Genomic DNA, 19010 nt, shown 5'->3' with positions numbered 1-19010 from the left:
GTACTGTTTTCCGTCGGCTCGGGGGCCTTAAAGGAGACCACACTAGTCTTTAGAAGTGTGAAGTCGGCTTCGAGAAGTTCTTTACTGTGGTCTTTTTATTTCAGGTGGGGTGGGATGAGGACCTCCAGCGAGATTAGTTTGTGATCTGATCTCACCAGTGAGGGGTATACTTCCGGTGTTGAACATTGTGCTCCCATGTTCGTGATGATGAGATCAAGTATGTTTTCTCCTCTTGTGGGATGGTGACTAGTTGTTCCATGGCATTTGAGTTTATGAATTCCAGGAACTTTTGGGCTAGGGTGTTTGGGCTTGAGTAGTGTTCCCAGTCTATATTAGGGTAATTGAAGTCACCTAGTATGATGGTGTTTGGTGATACATTTATCCTCTCTAGTGTTTTCAGGAAGGCCATGTGAGGTTCCTGAGTTTGTGAGGGTGGCCTGTAACATGCTACAATTTGCAGAGCAGTCTTGCCTATGGTTAATTGCACCTGGATGGTCTCCGATGCATCGTGCGTTGCCACCAGTCTTGAGGTGTGGGTGTCTTTGTTGAATATGGATACCCTCCTTTCTTGGTATTGTCCGGATTTTGGGGCCGGAACGCATGATAAGAGGTAAAACCTGATAGTGCTGGGGTGCTCTCAGGAGCCTTGAACCAGGTTTCTGTCACTGCACAGACATCGATGTTCTCCATACTGAGAAGGGCCTCGAGTGCGTGCATTTTGAGATTTAGACTTCTGGCATTGAGCAGCATTACCCTTAGTTTTTTCCTTTTTGTGTTCTAGGGTGGTAGGTTTAGAATTTGAGCCTTGCCTAAAAAGGCACTATGGGGTGGCAAGAGCCTTTGCCAATATCCGAATCCCAGGGTGACAGGTGCAAGCCGTCCCTTGAAGCAGCGTGGCTTGTCCAGCATGTCATCCCAGGCAGACAGACATTGATCCCCTTTGAATGACACCAGAGTTTAAGCCAATTGTTAAAGCTGATCATCTTATCTCTGTATTGTGGCATCATTCTTGGTGAAGGTAGGATACTGCTCAAGGTCAGGGTCATACCTGCCTGGGCTACATAATCAGAGAGCTCCTCAATGTCTCTTTTCATGTAGTCCAAGGAGGTACGCCTCAGGTCGCTTACACCAGCGTGGACAATGACTGAGTCATATTTGTACCTGCTGTTGAGAGACCTGAGTGCTTGCGTTATGTGGCGGATTCTAGCCCGACAGGCAGCTTACTGTGACCTTCTCCTTACTCAGTCTGGTGAGCGGACGCCAGTGTGTCTGACTATGGAGTCACCAATGACTAGTGTGTCTGGCATTGTGTTTGGCCTTAAGGGCTGTGACTGTTTGACACTCTGACTGTGAGGTCTATGTGTTGCAGGTGTTGTGTTCTGAGGTGGTGGTTGTTTGGGTGTCTGCTTTGGTGGCCTCTGCTGTTTTGGTAGATTTTTGATCAGAGCCATTGAAAGTATGTCTTTGTGTGTTTATGTGTATGATTTGAGGTTGTGATGGTACTATGTGAGACTGGGTCTATAGTGTGTGTGGTAACCTTCTCTTCCTGACTGGTCTTGCCAGTCCTATGTTGAGAGAGCTCAGCCTCCAGTTTGGCCGTATAGTTGCATCTCTCGCATGTATTTGTGTTTTGTGGGAGGAGGAGAGGGTTGTCTGTGTACATGAGGCAATTGTAACATTGCCTCAATATTCCCAGGTTCACCAGCTGAGCAGGAGAGGACACTAGCAACTGATCCCAGACATGCTAGAAGGACTAGACAAAAAACTTTAAAAGAGATTCGGGGACGTGAGTGACCGAGAAATGGGGGTTTGCCTTTTGGGGTGCTATCTATAAGAGTGCCGTATCAAGGTAATAAGTACTGTAGGAGCAAGTGCTAGGTTTAACAGATAGAGAAAAGTCTACTTGGAGTCAAGTAGAGATGATCTTTTAGGTATTAGAGAAAGTGCTAGTAACAGGGATGCTTAAAGGTAAGATTGAAAAGAATGCACTCTGCAGTGTGCACTAGAGAAGTTAGATATGAAAGTAGGTAACTTGAGTTTTACCTGTTTAAAAAGTTAAGGTTTAGTGGAGAGTTACTATTTTAAAACAGCAAGATGGACTGAAAGGGGTGGTTACTTTTGTATTTTGGTACTATGAAATACTGTAGGATGGCCAATAAATTTAAATAATTGAAGGGTGAGATTTCAAAAGTGATGGTTTTGTGATTACTCACATAAGCCAGTGAAAGTAGAGAGAAATGAGATATATGGTCAGATTAACATAAGAGGCGGGCAACTAGAAAGACAGTGGTATTTAACAAGACAACTTAAATGGGTGGGAGGCAGGGGAAAAATTCTGCCTGACTCAGAACAGAGAGAGCTGTGGTCTCTTTTGAAGTTTTAATATGCTGTTAAACAGAATGCAAGCAAAACACAAGGTAAAGAAAACAAACTACAGTATTCAAAATATAGAAAGGCAATACAGAAATACAAAAAATAACAGCAAACTAACCTTTCCTTCACAGCAAAGTGTAGCAGAGTCTGGATGAGCCTTTCTGGTAGGATGCTTTACCTACATTTACCATACAGTTTTTTAGCACCACTCATACCTCTACTTTATTTCTTTTTATGTTCTATTTTTGGAGTGCAATTGATTTCAGGTTATCTTTCAAACCTTGTTTACCCTTTCAGTCTAGCTAGGGACTTATCGGGTATCTTTCATTTTGAAGAATTACATACTGATCTGAGTCTGCCTTGCTCATGGCACATTGTTGGTATTGCTGGCCCATTTACAAGTGGAAAAGTAAGTACAAGGCAACAAAGCAAGACAGGCTGTGCTTCAGTTATCTAGAAATTACTTGAGAAGTATTAGGTGTAAAGTGGCTTCATTGATTAAACTTGGGTGATGTAAAATTATTGTGGACATTCATTTTCATATTTTTTTAGAGTAATTAATGTTGTTATTTTTTTCAGTTGTTACCAAACCACCATATGAAATCACAGAAACAGGCTGGGGTGAATTTGAAATCATCATAAAAATATTTTTCATTGATCCAAATGAGAGGCCTGTAAGTACAATATTTTAAAATGCTTATATATTTTTTAAGACAGTGATAATTTCTCATAAGTCATCATTATTGCCAGACCTTGTGAGCATGCCTTAATTTCCTGTGTGAACATTAGACACCAAAAGGCAAAGGATGGGTTTTAAAATGAATATCAGAAAGCTGTAGTTATGTCAGGCAAATTAGATTTTTTTGAAGAATACATTATTTTATTTATTCTTTGTTTACTAGTTAGGTGGGCTGGTCAGAGGACCCTTACCAGTCATGACCTGAGAGGTGAATGAAATGCAGTTATAGCAACCAGGATCATATTTATGAAGACTGTACAGGTTGATGTTCATCATGTTGATCACTGCTGCAGTAACCTTGGCTATATGGCTTTTATCCTGCCAAGGACGTAACAGCCAACTAACTTCCAAAGTTTCCATGCACCCAAACTGTCAAACAGCTCAAGCTGAGCTAACTAAAAGACAAGTTTGGGAGTGAAGCCCCTCAGAGCTTTACTGCCTCTGAAGTGTACCCTCCTCTGAGGCTTTTTGAAGATTGACTGTTGGCTTGTGTTTTCCTTTTTTGGGCAAATAAGTTCCCTTTGGGGGAAAAAATAAATATTTTATTGAATCATTACTTTCCTCTTCAAGAAAGTTATTTTAAAGCTAGCAGTGTGTTTTAATGAACTTGTCTCAAGACTGTAATGTACTTTTAAAAAGGGGGCACGTTTTTCTTTTCTGTCAGTTTAACAGTACTGTAAACTGACTGAAAACATATTTTCTGTAGAGAAATTGTGTTTAGTTTTCCTATGTGGGGCTGGCATAGTGTTTTAAGGTGCTTTTTACTGTTTTTGTTCTGTAATAAACTAACTTTTGTGGACTAGAAGTTTGTCACATTTGCTGCTTTTCTTCCCTGGGAAAGAGGCACCGTTTTTGGCTTGACCATGGAACAGACTACCAGTCCCATGAGTAAGTCCCTCTTCCAGGCAGAAAAATAGAAAAAAAAAAAAAAAAAAAAAGATATACATATATCTATAAGCAAACAGCCATTGCCACCATAGCAGATTCACAGTTGCCTCAGCCCAAGTGGGTGACACTGCTGTGGCCATTTGTAATTCAGACCACTCATCTTTTACCCCAAATCCCTCTGGTGTAGCACCTACAGCCACTATGAACCAGGAGTTAGCTACATCCTCTGCAGCTGTTGGAGTCCCTTCAGTGGACAAGGGAGAGCCACTCTTGCCCTTGGAGAGGGAACAGGGAAAGTTTCCTTGTGTCCAAATGTTGTGCCCATCCATGGGGAACCAGCTGCTACCAATAGTAACATGGTTGACCCTCTTTTTTCCTGTCAAAAAGAAACCAAAAACTAAGCATGTCTCTATTCCTCTTCAAATTTCCTTGGATAGTAGTAGTTTCCTGGGACTGGCTCGGGGCTCAATATAGGCTGTTGATCCTTCTTGTAAAGTCATTTCTGTTAACAGAAAGAGGGATTCCACTTTTCCTGAAGAGATCCAAGATTCTAAATCTGAACAAGAAGATGCAGGGATGGATTCAGTTTTTTTTCCACGATTTCTGATTCAGACTCCAAAGAGACCTCAGTTTCTGATTCTCCCTTTGAAGGACTCTCGTTCTGTGAGATTGCTAGAATGCACCAGTGTTTTCAGTGGGAAAATACTGAGGTTTCTCAGTCCATCAGAAAATACTATTGAGTTGTTACAGAAAGATTTACCAGAACCTACACCCATTCCTTTTGTTCTGTCTGCTTTAGAGGGTGTGTGTGTGTGCGGGTGTACGTGTGCGGGTGTACGTGTGTGTGTGTACGTGTGTACGTGTGTGTGTGTGTGTACGTGTGTGTGTGTGTGTACGTGTGTGTGTGTGTGTGTGTGTGTGTACGTGTGTGTGTGTGTACGCGGTGTGTAATGTGTGTGTGTGTACGCGTGTGCTGCCTGTGTGTGTCTGTGCATCTGTGTGTGTGTGTGCTGCCTGTGTGTGTGTGTGTGTGCTGCCTGTGTGTGTGTGTGTGTGCTGCCTGTGTGTGTGTGTGCTGCCTGTGTGTGTGTGCGCCTGTGTGTGTGTGTGCCTGTGTGTGTGTGTGCCTGTGTGTGTGTGTGTGTGTGTGTGTGTGTGCGCCTGTGTGTGTGTGTGTGCTGCCTGTGTGTGCTGCCTGTGTGTGTGTGTGTGTGTGTGTGTGTGTGTGTGTGTGTGTGTGTGTGAGTGCGTGTGTGTCCAGCAGTTGATACCACTGCTGCCAAGCATGTAGTTGTTCCCATACCTATTAATCATTTTCCCATCGTCATCTGAAAGAGTAGGACTGGAATTAAAGTGTATTCTTCTAAAACATTGATTTTTCAGAATTTTGAATTGTCAGCTCGCAAGTTAAAGTTTGTTCTGACAGATGAATGTTTTATCTGCAGTGTCTCCTTGTGAGGAAAACCCTTCTTTAAACAAGTTAGCTTTTTCTATTGCACGTCACTACTTATTGCTTGCAGTGCGTGTATGACTCTGATACGAATTCCTGGGTTATGGCTGATGGTACTGCTCTAAGAAGGCTTATATGGCTGCATTCTCAGCACCTTCAAGATGTTAAAAATGTGATCTTAAATTCTCCCTTGCATAGAAATTTAATGTCTCGCCACTCTGCTGCAGAGGTGATCAAAAAGTGTGATTAAAAGAGCAGGCTGATCCATGGAATTTATAAGACTTTTCGTTTGGCAAAAAAATGGAATCTGCAGTCTCAAAATCATTAGGTAAACAGATGATCTGAAGTAGGATATTCATTTGTCTGCAACCTGTGGGTTATGGATCCGATATCGGATCCGAACCGGCATAGTTTTCCAGCTATGGATCCAAGCTCTCAGCTCCTCCCCTCACCCATAATGCCCTGCTCTACCCTCATGACCTCAGATCTTGTTTGCCGCGCTGGTAACTAGATGTGGATTTCATAGCTCTCAGCTAAGTGGATTTTTCTTGTTTAAAAATAGAGAATTTTTTCCTTTTTTAATAATTTTTGTGTGAAAGTTGTAGGTTTCCTATTATTATTCACTGTTTTTAGTTTAATTTAATTTTCAGTAATAATTTTTATTCCCTCCCCTCGCTGGTACGTAGAGTGTGTGTGAGGCCTGTGTGTTTCTTTATTGTTTAGTTACTTTCTGTAACTTTGGGTTAACTTTAGTGACTATGGCTGAACAGCCTAAGTCCATTTTTTCTAAATGCTCGAGTGTGGCCATAAGCTCTCACCGCTGATGGCCACACGTGTTAGTGTCTTGGGGTTGAACACCTCACATCTGGTTGTTCCATTTGTGCAGGGTTCAACCCCAGGGCACTGAGGAGCGGAGGTCCAAGCTGGTCTTGGCGGGTCTTTACCGCCGACTCGGCCCGACCTCCGCTCCTTCGGGACTCCCGGCTGCAGTAGTTCCCCTGTGGCACCCTCCTGCTCCGGGACTCAAACTCCCGCTTCTGGAGAGGAGAGGGATGCATCTAGAAAGGACCGGAGGGAGAAGCACCACAAGCGGGCCGAGACCTCTGTTTCGCCCCGCCAGCCAAGCGGCTTCTCCGGCTTCCTTGTGGCGCGGTCTCCTCCTTCTCGGCCCGTCACCTGTGTGCTTCTCACCGGGTCCTGAGGAGGAGGAGACCGATCTCCGCCGAGGCTATCGAGGAGGCATTCCAGGCCTACCTCGGTAGCCTCGCCGAGATCTACCCATAGCCTTTCGATGCTGATCTGGACCGGATGATGAGAAGGTTCATCCAGGCCCAGATGCAGATGGGAGTGCTTTGCCTCCCCTCGGGGAGCTCAACACCCTTTTAAGCCTATTGCTCCTTCTCCGACCCGCTCCGGGTTCGAGCAACTGGAGCCGAGCAGCTTCGAGCCGGGGAGGTCGGAGCCGATAGTACTTGGTACCGGATCCGACCATGCCCTCGAGCGCCGGATCCGATCTCGGAGCCTGGATCCGAGCCGGATCCGGGGATCAGTGCTCCTTCGGCGCCGTCTGTGTCGGAGCGCACTGTCCTTCGGATCCGAGTGCTTCGGCGCCGCCCGATCCACTCTTCGGATCCGAGGGGAGCCATTGTCGGATCCTTTGGTCGAGGTCGGCTCCCTTCGGCTTTTGATGTAGTGGAGAGGGCTCTGTTGAGGGTCTCCGGACCCCGGCACTTGCTTCGCCTCCCCGCCCCTCTGCACTGGGCCAGGCTTCCACCATCCGGCCCCTGGGACAGCCCGCTTGTGCCCCAAGTTGCTCCCATGGAGCAAATTGCTGCTGAGGACTCCTCTGACAGCCCCCAGAGGAGGCCTCGCAAGCATACGTGCAAAAGGAGGCACATTGACTCCTGAGTCTCTCACTGAAGACACGGACTTGGAGGAAGGGGAAGGCTCCCCACGGTCACCCCCGAGGATGTCTCCTTCGAGACATCATGGAAATGTTCAGATAGGGGGTGGTCTGCCCCAAGTCTTCCTCGGACGAGTCCGTGTTCTTGGAGGCATTCAAACGGGCCCGTCTACCTCTTGGGTGTCCCCTGCCGACCCCTGGTGGACCTTATTACCACCAGGGCGTGGAAGGAGCCGGACACCGTGGAGCCAATTCCCAAAAGACCTGATAGAATCCTTAGCCCGCCTTCTGACAGGACCCATTGGAGTAAGGGGCCTCCTGTAGATGCCATGTTGATGGCGGCGCCACAAAGAGGGAACTGGCTCAGGAGAGTCCCTCAGTCCACCCACCGAGCAAGGAGTCTCGATGATGGACCGCTTGGGGAAGCGGATGTTCAGTTCGGCGACCTTCTCGTAAGGGCGCTGAACTATTTGGCACATGTTATTCGGATGCAGCGAGACCTTATTAAGGAGTACGCTGCATCCCCCCCTGAGTCCATTTCGGAGGAGGACAGAGCTCTGCACTCCACCAAAATGGCCACTCTTAGGTCAGTCACAATACTTATGCGGCTACTCTCCCATGCTACGGAGGGCGCTAGAGCTGCGGGGACAGGACTGGTCACTAGACGCCAGGCCTGGCTCCGCCACTTTTTCTGAGCCCTTCAAGGCGCTATAACGCCTTTGATGGTTCTGCTCTGTTTGGCAAGACCGTCATGACGCTGACCCAGAGCGAGAAGGACGGAAGACGCTGTCTGCCATCGGAATCGCTTCTCTGCACCCCAGAGGCCCTATTCTAGGAACCAAAAGGGTCAGAAGAAGATGTGGTTCCGAAGTCGCAGCAGTCCCAGCCTGCTCGACAACCAGTCCTTCCGTGGCAGAGGAGGACAGGGAGGACGCCGCCCTAGAGGCAGAGGGGCTCCCAGAAACTTCGGGTCCAGGGAACCTTTCTCTGAACGGGCCCGCAGCAACCCTGAGGGTTGCCCGACTGCTCTACTCTGGAGGCAGTCGGGGACGCTGGGGCACCTAGCGGCATGGGAGTCCATAACATCAGACCGCTGGGTTCTCCAAATCATATCCAGGGATATCGCATTCCTTTCCTTCACCTTCCAAAGTTGAAGTCCCTCCCAGACGTACCACCCGGTCAAAGGGAGGCCGCTTTGGCAGAAATTGGCCATCTGCTAGAGAAAAGAGCCATCCAGCCCGTTCCCCAGACCAGATCGGATCAGGGTTCTACTCCAGGTTCTTTTAGTGCCAAAAAGACGGGGAACTAAGACCAATCCTAGACCTCTCTCTTGAACCTGGCAGTCCCCAAAGAAAAATTCAATGGTCACTCTACAATCTATTCTCCCCTTCTGGGAGAAGGCCACTGGATGTGCTCGATAGATCTCAAGGACGTACTACCACATCCTAATGGACAGACGCCCAGGAGGTTTCTCCGCCTCGGCTGGGAGCCAGTCACTACCAGTTCGGGTCCTTCCCTTTGGTCTCACCACAGCCCCAGGGTGTTTACCAAAGTACTAGCAGTGGTAGCGGCCCACCTGAGGCTTCAGGGGTGCAGGTCTTTCCCTACCTGGACGACTGGCTCCTTACCGCCCAACAAGGCATCTACTTCTCTCGGCAGACTCCTTTCTCCATCTTGCTCCATTTCTGGGCATCACAATAAATACAAAAGTCCAACCTGGCACCCACTCAGCTCTTAGATTTCATAGGGCCAGACTAGACACAAGGAGTTTACGAGCCTTCCTTACTGCGGACAGAGTTCTAAATCTGCAGCTCCAGGTGCGGCCATTCTCCATTCATGTTCTGTTCCAGCGGAGTTGGTCCTGAGGGCTCTAGGGTCCATGGCTTCGCCGATAGCACTTCTTCCTCTTGCCAGGCTCAATATGCATTCTACAGTGGACGCTCTTAGTTCAGTGGTCATACCTTGCTCTCCCATGCATCATCCCATAGCGATCAGCAAGGCTTGCAAGCGGTCCCTCTTGTGGTGGCTCCACTCCCGGATCTCCACGAGGGTCGCCCATTTGTGCTTCTCCTCTCGCCACGGTGACCACGGACGCCTCCGCCTGGTGGGGGCACTTTATGGGCCGGACAGTCCAAGGCACGTGGAACGATTCAGAGACCTTACTGCATATCAATGTTCTAGAGATGAGAGCAGTGCTCTTAGCGTTAGCACTTCAGGACTTTCTTCCCTTGGGAACAATTGCGATTCAATCGGACAATATGTCTGTTGTCTGGTACATCAACAAGCAAGGGGAACAAGGTCTTACCCTCTTTGTCGAGAGGCCATGAGAGTTTGGGAATGGGCAACCTCCACCAATCGCTTTCATAGCAACGCATTCCGGTCGGTCCAACATCCTAGCGGACAAGCTCAGTCGCACCATTCTGACCCCTTACGAGTGGTCTCTCAATTGTCTAGTAGCGGAACGCATATTCGCACGGTGGGGAACCCCTTCATGCGATGTTTTTGCTTCTCCCTCAAACACCAAGTGCGACAGTTTTTTCGCTCTAATACCTCCTCCCGGAGGTACCCCAAGAGACGCTCTGGTGCATGCTTGGCCACCCGGTCTTCTGTATGCCTATCCACCCTTGCCTCTGATGCTGCAAGTTCTTCAGAAAGCCTCTCGGTGGGTTGCAGAATGATTCTCATTGCTCCATTCTGGCCTCGACAGATCTGGTTCCTCTTCCTAAGGTCTCACTCGGTGAATCCTCCTTGGATTCTAGATCCCATTCCGGATCTGATATCCCATCCTTCCTGCATTCCTCCTCCGAACCTGGACAACCTGAAGCTGACCGCTTGGCTGCTCCAGTTCCACTCTTGATAAGGACTCGGTATTTCTTCTCCGTAAGGGCTATTTTAGTGGCGGCTCATAAACCATCCACTAGAAAGGTTTACAAGCAAATGGAAACGCTTCTCTGTGTGCGGAGCGGCAAGGCCTAGATCCTTCACGGTTCCTCTCCCTGTAGTGCTTGATTTTCTAACCTCTCTTTAATGATGGTGCCAGCAGTTCCACAGTCAAAGTTCAACTGGCGGCTATTTCTCACTATCACATTGGTCAAGAGTCTAATCCTCTTATGTCAGCCAAATTGTGCAAAACCTTTCTTAAGGGTACTTTCCTTCTCAGGCCCCTATTAAGCAAGCAGTTCCTCCTTGGGACCTTTCTCTGGTCCTACAGGCCTTGACCGCTCCCCTTCGAGCCCGGCTACAGTGGATCTCAAATTCTTGTCTTACAAGACAGCCTTTTGGTAGCCATTACATCAGCCAAGAGAGTTTCTGAACTTCAAGCTTTATCAGCTAAACCTCCTTACTTGGTTTTATCCGGACCGTGTCTCCCTCAGGACCAACCCGTCCTTCCTTCCTAAAATCGCTTCTGAAGCAAACATCAATCAATCCATTAACCTCCCTGTTTTCTTCCTAAGTATGAAAACAAAGGTGAATATAGGCTACACTCACTAGATGTTCACAGGCAACTAAGATTTTATTCAACAGGACAGCTGGTCATAGGCAATCCGACCAGCTGTTTATTTCCTTTGCAAAATTCAATTTGGGCAAGCCAATTTCTAAAGTTTCTCTGTCCCGCTGGATTTCACAATGCATTTTATTGGCTTATCAAGCGTCAGGAAGGCCCGCACCGGAGGGTGTTCATGCCCATTCAACCCGGTCAGTATCTACCTCGGCAGCCTTCAAGGCTAGGATTCCTCTAGATGATATTTGTGCAGCAGCCACGGGCTTCATCTCATACATTTATTTCTCACTATAAGTTGGATCTTGCATCTAGGGTAGAGCATCCTTTGGCTCCGGTGCTCGAATATCCTTCCATGATGGCCCAAGATTCAGGTAGCTGGGGACTCTGTCCCACAGGTTGCAGACAATGAATATCCTACTTCAGATTTAGAAGTTATGTACTCACCATAACGCTCCATCTGAGTAGGTGTATTCATTTGTCTGCAACCATCCCGCCTCCTATCCCCTGGCCTTTCAGTTTCCTGCATATTACTTGTTACCCTTTTGAGGGTATTGTTGCTTTGGCAAACTCGATCTGAGGTCATGAGGGTAGAGCAGGGCATTATGGGTGAGGGGAGGAGCTGAGAGCTTGGATCCATAGCTGGAAAACTATGCCGGTTCGGATCCGATATCGGATCCATAACCCACAGGTTGCAGACAAATGAATACACCTACTCAGATGGAACGTTATGGTGAGTACATAACTTCTAATTTAAGAAGAAATGGCAAAGGAGTTCCAAGCAGAAGTCTTAAACCTCCAAAAACCGAGGGCACTCCAAGTCTGACTGTTCAAGAGACCTTGTGACCATCTCCCACCCTGGCCCTCATTTCTCTTCAGAAAGTCGGAATCTTCATTTTTCTCTTTGGCACAGATTGTTTCAGACAAATGGGTTCTGAAAGTCATTCATCATGGTTAGAGATGGCAATGGGAGGAAATTTTTCCTTTCTAGGGGGTCAGTCCTCATCTTCCACTTATTCTCCATCACATGATGTCCCAAAGAGTGATAGAACCAGTTCCTCATTCCCAGGTGGGAAAGGGTTCTTATTCAAGGATGTTCCTAGTGCCAAAATAAAATGCTTGGAGACCAGTTCTGGATCTTTCTTTCCTGAACATGTTTGGGATAGTGCCAAACTTTAAAGTGATGTCACTTCAAGACCCATTACCTCTTCCTCTTTCAAGTTTCCTGGTAACACTATACTTAAAAGCTGCTTAACACATCCAAATTCATCTAGACTTCAGATGTTTCTGAAATTTGTGTGTCTGGATCACATTGTCAGTTCTCTGAACTATCCACTTTCAGTGTCTAGCTCCAGTTATAGCTCACTGCAGGCTAAAGTGGGTACACATTTTTTACATATATTAGGTGACTTGGTTATCCTTGCAGAGGCTTTTTCAACATGTATTTCAGTTAGCGTTGCTTCTGTTATCTGGTTTTCAATGTAATTTATTTTGCTGCAGATTCATTGTCTCGTTTTCAATGTAATTTATTGCTGCAGATTCAATGGTGTTTAAATGCATCTGGGACTGTGATCCTGTGTTTGCCTACATCACCTGACTAAAACGATAACATCTAGTGTCTCTCTTTCAGACCTTTTATACTACCTCTCAGTCTGCCTTAACCCAGCCCCTCACAAAGTTTGGGACAGGCTGCATTGTGCTGTGCACCAGAATTAAGAACCAACCTGCATTTTTTTTTGTAGTGCTTCATGCACTCGCACAAGATTTGAGTCAAGCAGCTTTATCTGATTCCCCTAGTTCACTTTCTTTTGATTTAGGTTGCTTCAGCTGAATTGAATACCTTCAAAAGAGGATAAAGTTATTCTGAGTATGGCATACAGGACCCCTGTCTAGACTATTAGCAAACTAATCAGTACTTTTGCGGATACTGTCAAGCACCTATAAATGCTTGAACACTGTTGCAAAACTCCCACATCCACGTTATTTAGCTCGCGCCTCCTTGCGGCACTGTGTATTTCTCTGTATTAATTCCTCCTATTAGCTTGTATTTAATTTCTTGAAGTGGCCTGGGCTCTACACAGATGGCTGGCAGTTACTGAACTGTGACGCCAATCTCAATTGCAAACATAGACCTTTAATGTGTATACTGCTTCTGATTAACTAGTTGCCCATCACTGAACTTAAGCAAGCCTGTAACTGTAAATGTCAATGAATATTATACTGAACAGTATGGTTTTTAAGTTCAATTTCAGGATGGTAAAAATCACTGAACTTTTATTAAGCCATAAACTGCAAAAGTCTGTGGATTTATTACTGAATTGAGTGCTATTACTTGCTCTGTAGGTTACTAATGCAGCTTAGAAGTCACTGATTTTGTGCTTGAATTTATTTTGTGTTGAACTATTGTGAGTATTTTACTGAACCCCCTTTCTTCTACTTCTAGTCCTCCTTTCCTGACCACCTAACTTTCAGCTTCCTGCTCCTTTTAAACACCATCTGTCCGTTTCCTAACTCCTCCTTTTCTATCCCTCTACTCTCTTTTTTCCCACCTACTATCTGCCTTCTGGTACAGATTTCCCTTCTCTAGTATTACAAGTTCTAACCTTGATGTTCTTCGTGTTTCACTGTTGCAGTCATCACATTTGGGTTATCTGCTTGCAGGTGGCCCTCAGTCGGCCTGATTATCAAAGTCTTGGGTCCTGCATTGGTTGCTGTCTCATCTTCCATGACGTCAGGTAGTCGGGGGTATAAAGCATGCAGTCGATGCCATTACATTAGTCTTTCTTGCCGTGCGGTGCCCGAAGCAGAAGCAGTTCGCAAGTGCCGGTTGGCCGACTCCTGAAATTTTCATTTTTGAGTTTCAGATCTGAAGTCTTCAACTAAGTTAAGTACCCCGTTGGGGATCCTTTTTCTTGCTCTAAACCTATGTCAGTAAAAGTTAGCAATTGTATTTCTTGTGGAAAGCAAATACCTCATAAAGATTTTCATTCGTACTGCATTCCTTGCTTAGGCCCCAGACCACAACGTACCTCGCTGTCAGTTTTGTGCCTTCTTCAAACCTTGAACTATTCGTCGTCTGTTCATTTTCGCATCTAAATATTTTGGTACTCTGTTCAGTTATCCAGAAATGGCTTCAGTAAGCCACCGAACTACTGACATTCTGAAAAAATACAAAGATAAAGACAGAGACAGACTGCATAGGTCCAAGGCTGCTGACTATGCTTCTCCTAAGATAGTCGCCAGTTCGCTGGTACTCAGTGAGGCGTTTTTGCAGCCCCTGATACCCGCTACTTCAGATTCGCAGGCCTCTACTGAGATCCATTCAGAATCCGGTATGCCACGGGATGCTTCTTCAACTGTGGAACCTGTGGATGTCTCTACCTTGGATGGGTCCGGAGCCGCTGTGCAGGCACCGGCTTCTGAGGGTGTATTCAGGCCTACTGACTTGCATATTAAACTGACGCCATCTTCTTCTTCTTCTTCAAGGCCTAAAATTCGATCTATGCCTAGAAAACCCGACGCCCAGACCGCATGGTGAGGCCCCTATGTGTAAAAAAACAAATGATAAGAATAGCTGAAGACCTTCTTACTCTAATCGGGGGAAGCCACCCTTCTCCCTCTGAGACCTAGGACTGATTTTCCTTCTGATTCTTCTGATCAGGATTCTGAAATTTCTGTTTTCTCTGATGACCAGGAGTTGCTCTTATCTACCTGTGAGGATTCTGATGCAGATGACTCCATTCCCTTTGCTTCTTCTCCAGAGGATTTCTGCTGGGAAAGCCGGGATTACTCTGACTCTAAAAAGAGGCTTAGGGAATTCTTACTCCTACCTCAACACAGGCCTTTAGCTATCCCTCCTGTACTGGACATTGTAGATGATGCCTTCTCAGAATCTAGCCTGGCCCCTGACACTTTACCTCTGGCTCCCAAAAAACCAGACTGGTATTACAGGGTACCTGACTCTCACAAGTTCCTGTTTAAGAATCCTACTGCGGATCCTGAGACCATTTCACAGGGACCCAAAGGCATTAAGGCTACTACTGCCAAAAACCCTACCCCCTCTGACAGAGATTTCAGGGCCCTGGATAGATGGGGTAAGAAGGTATACACTTCTGCAACTTTGGCCATTAGGGCCTTAAACTACCAGTTTCATATGTTGAAGTATCAGCAGCATATTCTTGGATTGCTTAAACAGAAAATGATGTTGATTCCTGACTGTACTGAAAATAAAGAATTACAGGATTTAATGCATTTTGCTGAACAAGTTGGAAGACATACTTTGCAATGTGGTTTTGATTCATTAGAGGCATCCTGCAGCGCTGCTGTCACTGGGACTGTACTTAGAAGGCATGCTTGGCTTAAGGAGCAATCTTTGCCAGATCATGTTAAAGCTAAATTACTGGATGCTCCCTTAAACCAAGACCACTTGTTTGGCAACAAAGCAGAAATAGTATTTAAAAAGATGGAGAAAAAAGCTAAATCTATGCAAACTGTTAAAGATTTCCTGCAAGTACAGCCTCCCAGGTTTAGTAGGCATTAGCCCTCTAAGAAATGGTCCTTTCCTGCCTCTTCCAGGCCTTCTCAGTCCAAACCCAGAACCAGCAGAACACCCAGGCTTCAGTCCCAAGGTACTCACAGGACTAAACAGTGAGGGGCTCCCACTTCCGAAGCTGGGAGTAGTAAGACAGTCCCCTATGGTAAACTGTCACAGTGACTTAACTTTAAACCTTCTAAGCACTGCTCAACTGACTGTTCCTTTAGGGGGAAAGTTTGCCCTGCATGCAAAAAACTGGGAACTCATTACTCAAGACAAATGGGTTTTAAATATAGTTTCCCAAGGATACTGATTCCACTTCCACTCCTTACCAACCCCAAACAGTTTGCCAGACCTACCCCCAAATCAGTGGGCAGAGGCTCAAAAGCAAGTTTTCTCTCTTCTAAGCATCAGGGCTATTCAACCTCTCCCAGAAGAAGAATGGGGGCAAGGTTTCTACTCAAGACTTTTCCTGGTACCCAGAAAAGACCATTCCTGGCGTCCTATCTGGGACCTGTCTATCCTAAACACATTTTGGTAAACCCAAAATTCAAGATGCTAACTCTTCATCAGCTGCATCCCATGCTAGGCAAAAATGCCTGGTTGGCAACACTGGATTTAAAGGAAGCCTACCAGCACATCCCAATAAGGGTATCTTGCAGAAGATACCTACGCTTCAGAGCAGGCTACATGCACTATCAGTTCTCTGCACTGCCCTTTGGCTTATTTACTGCGCCCAGGGTATTCACAAAGTGCCTAGCTCCAGTCATTGCATTTTGCAGGCAAAGAAATATTCAAATATACCCATACCTGGACGATTGTCTAATTCAGGCAGGAAGCCAGGACATACTATTAAATCATCTGGCATTTGTAAAGAAATTGGGAACTTCTCTGGGATACACCATAAACGAAAAGAAATCACATCTTGTACCCTGCCAACAAATTGTATTCCTGGGAACAAGCTTTAATCCAACTTCACAGATGGCCTACTTCACGCCAGAGAAACAAGTTCATTTGACAGTCTACTTCAAACTACTGGCCACAAAGACCCAGCTTATCTGCAAGGAAAATACTGCAAGCCCTGGGGTTCATGCATTCTAATAATTCCATATGTAAGACTGCATATGAGGAAATTACAATGGTATCTAAAAAGCCTTTGGTGTCAACATTCTCAGGATCTAGAATCAATGATTCCTATCATACCTTGTCTAAAGATAGAGTTCCTTTGGTGGGCAAAGGCCTGCCACCAGAACAAGGGACTGCCATTCACTCTACCCCCTGCCGCCCAAACCCTAACAACAGATGCATCAGACTATGCATGGGGGGCTCACTTGGCAGGGCAGTGCATTCAGGGCCATTGGAACCCAAGTCAAATGCAGCTGCATATCAATCAAAAATAAATGTTAGCTGTACAGAATGCTCTGACGGCCTTCAAGGACAATTATTGGTAAAGACGGACAACACCACTGTTATGTGGTACATAAGCAGGGGGGATCCCACTCATATCCTCTCTGCAGACTAGCCATGGCTCTGTGGAACACAGCCTTGAGCTACCAAGTGAACCTACAGGCTCAATTCCTGCCAGGAAAGCTAAATACACTGGCAGACGACCTAAGCAGAAATCTCATGGACCCACACGAGTGGAAACTGGAACCAAAGATATTCAACATGTTGAGAAACAAATGGGGGAGCCCAGAGATAGACCTGTTTGCCTCCCCTCAGAACTACCAATTGCACAAATTCTGCACAAGGACTCCCCACAAACAAGCTTGGAAAGTGGATGCCCTGTCCTTCACCTGGAAAAACCCATCAGTTTATACCTTTCCCCCTCTGCCACTCCAAAGTGCTACTAAAGATCAAACAGGACAAACCAAGGACAATACTGATTGCACCAGACTGGCCATGCCAACACTGGTACCCCCTCTTGTGCAATGTGTCACTGCTGGCATCATGGCACCTGCCTCAGACCCCTGCCCTGCTGTCCCAGCAGGAGGGCCAGATTCTGCACCCTCAGTTTCAAATCCTGAACCTTGCAGCCTGGCTAATTACCTCATCTCTCCGTTACCATCCCTCAGTAAGCAAGTGATGGATGTCATTCTGGAGGCAAGGAGGCCTAGTACTAGAAAATCCTATGCTGAAAAATGGAAAAGATTCTGTTCCTGGAGCCAAACTCAGGGGATGGGCACAGCAGTGCCCAATGTACCTCATATTCTTCAATACTTAACTAAGATGCTTCACAAGGGCCTTTCCTTTTCTTCCATCAAAATTCATGCCTCAGCCATTTCAGCACATTATAATACCGAGCCACCTCTCTTCTCTCATCCACTGCTGAAGCAATTCTTCAGAAGGGCCAAAAATTTAAGACCATCCAGGAGAGCCCCTACTCCAGCCTGGGACCTTAACTTTGTATTGGAAAAGCTCACTCTACCTCCCTTTGAGCCAGCTGCAAATGCAGAGTTGAAATTCCTTTCTTGGAAAACAGCCTTCCTTCTAGCCATCACTTCAGCAAGAAGGGTGTCTGAATTACAGGCCCTCATGGCAGTGGAGCCTTTCATCATCTTTCATGCGGACAGGGTGTCCCTCAGGACCAATCCCTCATTTATGCTCAAGGTGGTATCCAGTGTGGCACTTACTCAGTCCATTCATTTGCCAGCCTTCCTTTCTAATCCACAGAACAAAGGGGAATGAATACTGCAATCCTTGGATGTGCACAGACAACTTGGATTTTACTTGGACAGGACTAAGCCTCTCAGGAAATCTGAACAGCTGCTGGTTGTATTTGCTGCAGAGGCAGAGGGGAAGGTAATTTCAAAGCAAACTATTTATAAGTGGATAGGCCATTGCATTCATTTCTGCTATAAGCACCATGGAAAACCTACTTCACAGGGGATAAGACCACATTCAACCAGGGCTGCATCTACCTCTACAGCCTTTCTCAGAGGTGTCCCTACCAGGGACATCCTAGAAGCTGCTACCTGGAGTTCTGTACATACCTTCACCAAGCATTACCACTTGCCAATTTTTTTCTAAATCCAGAGCTGGCTTTGCCACTGCAGTCTTGCAGGGCCTTATAGCCGGTCCTAATGCTGTCTAATTGCCTCCTCCCATCCTTAGCTTTGGGAATCTACCCAAATGTGATGACTGCAACAGTGAAATACGAAGAACATAGTACAGTTGTGTACACTTACCATAAGGAGAATTACAGGCAAAGGCATCTGGATATGGAAAATTTCACAATAAAAAAATATCACAAAGATGGAGCGTAGAAAAGAAGATTAGTAAAGTAGAAGTTAAAAAAATAGAGGTTGAAGTTATGGAATGCCTGCAAAGTGAAGGATTTGGTGTAGAAGGTCTAACTCAGGTTACATCACAGCATGATGCAGTGAGTCACCAAAGTAAGGAGAAACAGGAAGATCAGGAGACATCTTTAGAAGAAATATGGACATGGGAAAGAAAAGATTTAATATGGTGTAATATTTATGCAAAGGAAAAAAGCAAAACTAACCAATATGAAAAGAGCAGCACCAAAGATATTTGAAGAGAAATACAGGCAAAGGAATCTGGATATGGAAAACTTTACAATACAAAAAATAAGAAGACAAAGAGGAAAAGTGGAAAAGGAGA

The 19010-nt window shown here is 46.0% G+C and overlaps 1 protein-coding gene across 1 annotated transcript in view; it reads left to right on the top strand.

Annotated features, from left to right (window-relative positions):
- YEATS4 (YEATS domain containing 4) overlaps window positions 1–19010 on the top strand; it is a 577312-nt gene that overhangs the window by 359438 nt on the left and 198864 nt on the right. Inside the window, exon 4 of the mRNA XM_044088007.1 lies at window positions 2953–3047. Coding sequence (XP_043943942.1) covers window positions 2953–3047 — 95 coding nt within the window. The remainder of the gene's footprint in view (window positions 1–2952; window positions 3048–19010) is intronic.

Source organism: Protopterus annectens, chromosome 11.part0 (genome assembly GCF_019279795.1).
Source record: "Protopterus annectens isolate FY-2018-M chromosome 11.part0, PAN1.0, whole genome shotgun sequence".
Classification (NCBI taxonomy): Eukaryota; Metazoa; Chordata; order Ceratodontiformes; family Protopteridae; genus Protopterus; species Protopterus annectens.
Note: the sequence above shows the minus strand (reverse complement) of the source record. Positions and strands in the feature narration are given on the sequence as shown.